Source organism: Lipotes vexillifer, unplaced genomic scaffold (genome assembly GCF_000442215.2).
Source record: "Lipotes vexillifer unplaced genomic scaffold, Lipotes_vexillifer_v1.1 scaffold1432, whole genome shotgun sequence".
NCBI classification, from domain to species: Eukaryota; Metazoa; Chordata; class Mammalia; order Artiodactyla; family Lipotidae; genus Lipotes; species Lipotes vexillifer.
Genome location: NW_006795398.1, coordinates 568,876 through 577,950, shown reverse-complemented (window position 1 = coordinate 577,950; position 9,075 = coordinate 568,876). Strand labels below are relative to the sequence as shown.

The 9,075-nt window shown below is 39.5% G+C and overlaps 1 protein-coding gene across 1 annotated transcript in view; it reads right to left on the bottom strand.

The window, feature by feature from the left end:
• Positions 1-3,089: 3,089 nt before the first annotated feature.
• LIFR (LIF receptor subunit alpha) overlaps positions 3,090-9,075 on the bottom strand; it is a 52,773-nt gene continuing 46,787 nt past the window's right edge. Inside the window, exons 16-19 of the mRNA XM_007467613.1 lie at positions 6,806-6,967; positions 5,792-5,885; positions 4,089-4,167; positions 3,090-3,713 (exon numbers count right to left, since the gene is read on the bottom strand). Of these exons, the coding sequence (XP_007467675.1) occupies positions 3,090-3,713; positions 4,089-4,167; positions 5,792-5,885; positions 6,806-6,967 (959 nt within the window). The remainder of the gene's footprint in view (positions 3,714-4,088; positions 4,168-5,791; positions 5,886-6,805; positions 6,968-9,075) is intronic.

Here is a 9,075-nt window from a genome sequence, read left to right as displayed (position 1 = left end):
CTACAGGTTCAGCACACTGAAGACTTCAATCGTATACGGATGCTAATCCATGCAATACATAATTTACAAGGTCTAATGTCAAAAGCCTAGCTAAGTCTTCCAAGAATACTTTTATGTTAAATAGTTTATTTAAGATGGCCACTCGCAAGAGAAATGCAGTCAAAATGACCACCAGAATCTCCATTCCTCACAAGGGAAGCTTGATCTGAAACTGGCTGATAAGTTAACTGGCTTGTAGGAGATATGAAAATGTATCCTTTACACAGCACTGATCAAGACATAATGGGATATACTTCTGCTTCAGACATTTAGAATTTTCTAACCAATGACTGGGCTCTAGTTGGAAACTTTAGCAGGAAAGAGGGGTTTCCCAATTATTCTCCCAGTCAGGAAGCGCTTGAGGGAACACATCTAGCCTCCCCTTCTAAGCAGCCTTTAGTTAGCCCTCCCCCAGAAAGAGGAGCTAATGTGACTGGACAGAGAAAGGCCCTATTAGACCACCTGTCACCCATGTGCATGGTCCTGGCACTGACAAACAGTGCATGTTTGCCAGGGTCTCCAGTGCCACAAGCAACCAGAGATATGTGACAGACAGTGTTTTCTCTCTCCCCAGCTCCCTCCCCTCGCCCTGTCCCCATGTGCCCAGGTGGGACAGCGGTTGGGAAGTAATCCCTTCCCATCTGTAGAGCAGGTCTAGCAATCCTCAATTCACCGGGAAAAGATAAGGAAAACTGTTTTGACCTCAGACCTAAACCACACTCTTCTAAGCATATCACAGGTTATAAGGAGCCTGCCCAGACTAACAGAGTGATAACTCTGCTTCTCATTAACCCAGTGATCTGGCGTATGGATCTCCAGAGGCAGGGGACAGGTAAGCTGCACTCTGAATCTTTTTCATGCAGAAAAAGCTGTGAAGTCTTGGATGGAGTGATAGGACTCAAGAGCCCCGGTGATATTCACCATTAGCCAAACAAATGAGTCATAATGTAGGTTAGATAGGGCTCTGGATACAGATGGTCACAGTTGAAACGCATATGCATTAATGGCAGAGATCAAACAATCTCTTCTGGCCTTTTCCCGTTACCTCAGGTTAGTGGAGTTTAGATCAGTAAACTTCTACCTTGGCCAACACTTATCCTAAAGAGAGGAGGTACACGACTGGTGAGTTTTGATGGGGAAAAAGGCATGAGTTGGGGTCAAGAGGGGTGTGGTAATGACAAGCTTCTGCAGGAAGAGAAGGCAGGCCCAGGTCTGAGTGTCTGGGGTGGAAGCAAAGGGAAGGAGCCCAACAGGAGAAATGAGAAGACAGAGCGAACTGTTTACAGGTGGCTCTGGTTTGATATAATTTTCATTGTTGAAAATTTCTGTGAGCTATTATGTAGTTTTACTACACTATTTGTATACATAATTAATTGTATTTCACTCCACATGTTCATATATCAAGAAGCTCAGGAATTTAATTGAATCCTAGCAATTAAAATCAGGATTCATAAACAGAGTACCTAAACAGACTTTCTCCCTTGTCACCCTTATTGTGGCTTTTTTCCACAACATGGTTTTTACAACGATACATTATGGGCTAGAAAAAAAATAACTGATCCATTATGTGCAAACACATCACAGAACCTCAGATGATAAAAAAAAAAAAAAGGCATATCTTGACTTCTTTAGATCTTCCAAATTTTCAAGTACTTTGGCCTTAACTCAAAATACATAGACAGCCTGAGGGCAGGGAAAATACACACTTTTTAGATTTTCAGTTTGCTTTTCCAAGAACCACATTCATTCTAGACATCACTTATGAAAACCAGCGGTGGGCAGAGGATGCTGTGAGGACACAACTCTGGACGACTCCCAGAGCAACTGCTGCACCTTTAATACGGGTATGCCCACGAATTCAAAGCCATCTTATGATATTCCACATAAAATAGCCCTTGAGTAACTGTCCCTATAAGAAGCATTATCTTTTTAGTAAAAATCTGAGGACTGAATCAGATAGTCTGGACTGATGACCCTTTAAGAGGGAGGAACTGCTAAGATGCACAGTGAGGAGGAACATCTGCTAGAAGGGGTCAGAGGTCGTCACTGCCTGGGCAACCGGGGCTCAAAGCGTGGTCTTCTCAGGAGGGACTGAGGCCAATCCGAACTATACAGACGGCTAATGCTGCCAGATATTGCTTAGTAGTCGTCTCAAATAATAAGTCACTGGAATTACATGCTTATGAGGAATATTGAATTTGCTCATATATTTATAAAGTTGACACTGTCACCAAAAAACAAAACAATGAATTTTTTTTTAAAACTTAAGATCTATAGTCCTAGAAGTTTAGTTTTAAATATTAGGGCAAAGGGAAGCTAGCATAAAAGCTAAAAAATAATGGAACGGTATGAAAAATCTTCTAAAGCAAGAAAACATGATTCTGATGTGAGCTGGTCAGTGTCACGCTTGTTTTCCAAGTTTGTACCCCTGAGAAAACTGTTTGATAACCATTATACAGTAGGCACAGAAATCAACATACTTTATCAAACAAAACACTAAATAGGTGTTGCTGTTGATACATTAAAAATTAGTTTTCTTAAATGCTGTGGATAGAGAATAATGTTAAAAGTTTTAAAATCTGTGCTTGTTTTTCATCTAGAATGGAGCAAATGTCAGGCAAATAAACATCATCTGTTACTCTGACATTTTTCTCCCTTGCCTGCAAATCTGCTTACAATTCCATAAGGTATATGCATGAGAAAACCTGATGAACAACAGAACAGAATACAGTTGCTGTGGGATTTGTTTTGCACGTATGGACCAGGCAGTATCCGTTATTGAAATGCTTCCTAAAGGTAAAGCAATGTGAGAATTCTTTGGCTCGAATCACAAATAGCTCCAAACTGTGAGTTGTGTGGACTGAATTTCTGAGTTACTGTGTTTGGGCTTTGAGACCACATCAGAAGCACATGAACACTTTCAGTGTAACTTGCATGAGTGAAGTCCACCTCGCTTAGCAACACTTCACAGGATCCCTCCAAGGCGCCCAGTGCTGACCCGGCAACAGGAGCTCATTGAGATGGTAGACTGAAGTGACAGGGAGACACTGTTAATCGTTTGGTTTGTTCTGAAAAAAGTTTGTGAAGGACCAGCCTCCTCCATTAGATTTAGGAGAATCTTCATCTTTAGGAGGAATCAAAAATTGTCGGGAGTTAATGGAGCATGGACTTCCAAAAGAGACAATTTCACTGTTGCTGTCTGTGGACCTAGGTGAGTCTGGAGATACTAAGTTCCAAGTATTTACATTTGCCTGAGGTCTGTAACCTGCAGTTTTGCCTAAATCATCATCTGCAGCCAGATCTTCTACAGTAGAAGTAACGAGGAGGTGCATTTGTGGCTTATAGCCTGTGCCCCCTACAGGGTCGTTTTTGGGTTCTTCCTCCGGTTTTGCCTGAGGCTGGTACATGGACTGAATGTCAATGTAAATGACTTGTGAGGCCCCTCCGGCTTCATCCGCTCCTGGGTTCACTATCTCTTCCTCAATGACCGGTGGACAATAGGCTACAACCACATGGTTTTCCGGTCGCACATCGGTGTTATCTTCTGGACGCTCAGCTACTGGAGAAATTATTTCTGTATCTTCTATTTTAGGAACTGTTGATCGAGTTTCCAGAACCTCGACATTATTTGGGGTACAAGGATTCATTTCCAATGTTTTAAGAGCGCTGTTTCCCTAGAAATAAGTTTTAAAACAGGGATTAGGATGCCACGAAAAGCTGCTGCAGTGCCTCTCCTACAAAAAGAAGCATTATTTTATATTGGTTTTCACAGCTGCTCATAAAAATGTGTCTCTACTATTCTGTAGTGCATACTAGAGCAAAGCTACTTTCTTTTCTACATATCAGTATTTTCCTTGGTCTTAACAGTAGTGAAAAAAGACCATGTACAAACAATTTAAAACGAATAATTTTAGAAGTTCAGCAGTTCAAGCACTGCTATTTTCTCAATACATTTTACTCTGGATGACACTGACATGTTAACTTTTCACAAAAAACTAAAAAAAGGAAGTCAGTACTTCAAAGGTAAATGTAAGAAAATAAAGGATTACCTCACAGACACTCTTTTGAAACTGTAAAGCTTTACAATTTTCTGGATTTGGAATATCAGGGTAGAAGGTTTCTTTAATCCTTTAAATAAAGATGATTAAGTACATTTAATAATGATAAGATTACCAATTAGACAATAAATAAGTTATCAGGCTTATTTTGACGTTTCATATGAATACTCTAATGAATATCTGAGATAAAAATGGAAGATCATTTTCAGCGTGATCAGTCACTAGAGCTTTCAATATAATGCACTGAGAGGTTCCTATCTGAAAAGCAGAAACAGTACTTCTAGTCCTAACTACAGTATCTTATGGAAATGGAAAGCAAAGAATTAAAATGGTGATTGTGCTATCAAGTCAAAAGTCAAATACAGGCATTACTCATGGCCAAAATATTCATACTGCAGACTGGATTCAGCACAGTCAACTACTTGGGAACATGTTTGCATTATGTAGTTCTCTACTGCCCAAAACAGGCTCTGGATTATCAGAAAAAGGAAGGCTATTAATCTTGAGCAAAAACTAAACACAAACAAAAACGAAATTTGCTTAGTGCCCTATCATATTTATAGCTGTTAAAAAACTTTATTATTTGAAATTCCTGCAGGAAAAAGAAATGTTAATGTAAGTTCGAAATGCTCTAACTTCTAAACTATCTCCTAACTTTATCTTTTTTTTTGTATTGAAATCATTTTTAAAATGTGATTTTGGGTAATGAGAATATGGTTACCAAACAGGGTATTATTCTACAGTTCTAAACTGTTACTATTTTGATTTATAAGCCAGGATTGCTAGAGTACATTCTCTTCTTTATCATGAATGACGGCCTTTTTAAGGCCAGTGAGGACAGTCTATGCATGAACATAGCCAGGTGCCACAAGCCCAGCCCAGGACAGCTCCTGCTGGCTGACCACGAGGCACTCTCTCCCGAGCCCCGCACTTACCCTGCCTCACCTCACTCAGCTCACACCACTCCCTCCGCTGCTGCACCCAGACACACACTTCTCACTTTCTCCAGAAGATCAAGCTCTTTCCAGTTTCTGGGCCCTCAGAATCTATTCTCTCTGCCTGGCGCATTCTCTCCCTCTCCTTCCCCTTTGGGACCCTGCTGCAGTGGACCGTCCACAGGGAAGCCTGACCACCTCCTGTGACGTGATTCCCCACTATTCTCCTCATGCCGCCCGTGCCCTTCCTAGCACCCACTCACAATCTGTACCCATATATTTATTAAACGCTTATGGGTTTCACGTCCATCCTCCCCACTATCCTATAATTCTAATGACCATTCTTATTTAGTTCACCACTATGTTCCCCTTCACATGGGAGGGGTCATTCTTATTTGTTGAATAAATGACCAGATTTTCTAAATAGGTCACCAGGACAAGTGATACCTCAATCATTAAACTACATTTAATCTTGCATATAGCTATTGACCTATTTATGCCTATAAATATTTTTTTAGTACAACTGCTATTACTTTAATTAGTAAATATAGTAGGGAAAAATTTACACTTTTACTTTGTTAATTTTAAAACCTTTAAATAATGTGCCATGTTCTTGCCTAATGTTAATTCCAATATTAATTCTGACCAATACAAATATTTTTTACTACCTTGTTTCCACCAAAAAGTTGTACTTATTTTTTAACACATAAACTAAATAATCATGCCCTTAAGAACAAAACAGCAAGGGTAAATCATTACCATTCTCGTTTCCGATAGCAAAGGATACTCGTTACCACTCCGACAATGACAGCCACTGCCACTGGGATGAGAATGGCAATAATCAATGCCACAGCTGAAAAGAGAATACTGCACATATTAAAATCAACATTTTTAGTATGAACTAGAGAATACATTTGCATTATAAGATATTTAAGTCAGTAGATTATTTGAAGAAAAAATCCAAACTGCTACAGGGAAACTGAAAAACTATTAAAATATAACCTTAAAAAGTATTGTAATAATTTTTATACTAACACTTAAATTCTTCAGAGCAGTGTTTCTCTACCTTGGCACTACTGATAGTTTAGGGCAGATACTTCTTTCTTGTGTGCTCTGCAGGGAGGAGGCTGTCACATGTATTGTAGGAAGTTTAACAGCGTCCTTGGGCTTCTAATGACCAAATACCAGTAGCACCAACCAAAAATGTCACCAGACACTGCCAACTGTCCCCTAGGAGGCAAAATCACCCCCAGCTGAGAACCATCTCCACATGGTCCTTTATTTAAGGGCATGTATGAACTCCAGCCCAGGGCTAGAGAATAAGCCCGTGATAAAATGAAAGTTCTTTGCTGTTGACAAGCTAGTCAAGTCCATCACTCTTCTCTACTTTCCATCTCAAATGTAGGAGTGTTGTGCTTTATGCTTTTTTTAAAGGCTATTTCTTACACTCTTCCCTGGATATGCCAAAAATCACAGAATATTTCGGGTAAAAAAGTTTAAATCAGTTGACCGTTATATAAGTTCAACATGAATTTAGAACTCTAGACTTCAGAGGTACCCTTAATTCATTAATTTCCTAAGTACGCATTAGGCAATAACTGGTAAGAATAAATATGAAGTCACCTCATGGCCTTTCAATACTGCCCTCCACCCACTATAAAAGTGTAACAAAATATGAAATTTTAAAAAGGGGCATTCCTATATAAACAAAAATCACTGGAAACACAATGCACTTAAGTTCGGAAAGCAACTCGATGACAACATTTAACTCACAATTTTCCTTTGTCACCACAAACATGCTCTTCTCTGGCCCCATTCCTCCATCTGTATAGGCTCGCAAGACCAGATGGTAACTTGTTTTACCTTGAAGATCAGCAATTCTCAGTGTCTTCTGGGATATGTCGGTAATATTCTTAACCTTTATGTCAGAACGACCTATTTTTAAAGTGAAGAAGATTATTACTGATCTCTATACCATTTTAATCACATGGTTACTCAAACCTGTCACATTCACATCCTTTTTAAATGAGACTGAATGCTGGTCGCTTCCAGGGCCAAGGACCTCCTGGAGCCAGCCAGAGCCATGTTCAAGTTCTACCTCTGCCAGGGAGTGGCTATGTTATCTGTACCTATTATTTAAACGCCTCTGAACCCGAGTTTCTCTAACTATGAAATAGAATATCATGATTTAGCTCTCAGGGCTCTGTGAAGTTTTCGTGCACATTCTCTAGAATAATACCTGGCCTATAGCAGGCAATCAATAAAAGTCTCTTCTTTTTCTTTTACTAAGAGCATGAAAACCCACCGCAACCAAAACCCACTGGGGCAGGGACACTGTCACTCGGGCTGATCATGCCTGTGAGTCAAGTGAGAAACTCAAGGAAGCAAGATCATAAATCAACAGAGATCGCTCCAAACCACGCAGGAAACGGGGCAGTGCATCTGAGTTCTCAAATGAGAGATTAGAGAGGACGACCTTGAACCATTTTGAAAGGAAATGTGGAGAATTGTTTAAATTGTTAAATTATTTTTTAAATTTTAACCAAAATAATGCAGTTTAATAGCTTAAAACTATATCATACTATATGGCTAAAAACAAAAAGTAGCAGTTCCCTGCCAGCATCTTTCCCCACCACGAACAATCACTTCAAAATCAAGTTACCCATCTCTTTGGGTACTGACTTCCATATTTTGAAATAAACTTAAATTGGCAGTGCTTGATTTTTAAATATTAGACATTAGCTCTAACACACAACCACTACCCCTTCTCCCCTCAAGCCCACATCATTCACAGAGAAACATCAAAAAATTTGGTAACTTCAGTGTTCACATTGTAATGATCATATAAATACAAATTACTACTAAGACAAACTGCTTGGTATGATGTTTCCTTTCTTATTTTTCTGTTGTTATAACTGCTTTTCTTCCTTATTTGCTTAATGTACCAATTACTGATTCGTCCAACACCCTCCAATGAATATTCCATACAAGCTTCCACGTGGTCCAAAACAACAACATCCCAGGGCCGCTGCTTCCCCCAGCTGCTGCCCACTCCCCCCAGGCTGCTTCCTGGGGCGTCTGCTCTGGACTGGAAGTCTTCTAGGTGCTCTCATCCTAGAACTCCCTGCCCCACTATTTCCTCGTATTGACACACACTCTTCTAGGAGCTTCTGGAGAAGGGATACATGGGGGAAGTAATATGTGCAGCCTTCCATGTCTAAAGATGTCTTCATTCTACACTCATAGATAGTAGTACAGATACTACTGTATCTGTAGATAGATTGGCTGAGTACGGAATTTTAGGTTGAAAATAATTTTCACTCAGTACTTTGAAGATGTAGCTGCAATAGCTTCTAGTATCTGGTACATTGTTGAGAGGCCTGCTACCATTCTTATTCTTGATCCTTGCACAAGAGATGCTTTTCTGATTGTTTCTAGGATTTTTTCTTTATATATCAGGTGCTCTGAAAATTCATGGTGACATACTTCAGCATACATCTTTTTCTCCATTTATTTTACTGTGTGTTTAATGGCACCTTTTACTGTATATACTGAGGTCTTTCAGTTTGGGGACATTGTTTTCTTGTGCTATTACTTTGATAACTTCCCTCTCTCCATTCCACTCTTCTCTCTTAACAGAACTCTTATAAAGGAGGACAGTGCAGGTCTTTGACTCAAACTCCAACTTTCTAATCTTTTACCTCCAAGTCTTCTCCTTTGCCTTTGTCTCATTTTCATAAGAATTTCCCCATTTTCCATTTAATTTCTCCACTTGTATTTAATTCCTTAAAAATTTCTTTGATCACATTTTTAATTCTGAGGAATTCTTAACTGTCTTCTGTTTGTTCCTTTTTATAACATCATGTCTTTTCAATGAACACAGTATACGTCAACTATCCAAGGATAGTTTTGTTTTAAATTTCTCTGTTTTCCCACATTGCATCCATTTCCTCTGGTTTCTCCTGGTGTCTGTCTTTCAGGTTAGAAGCTTTCTCAATCATCTGGTTATCCCTGGCTGCTCGTCATGTTCAAGAGTGAGCCAC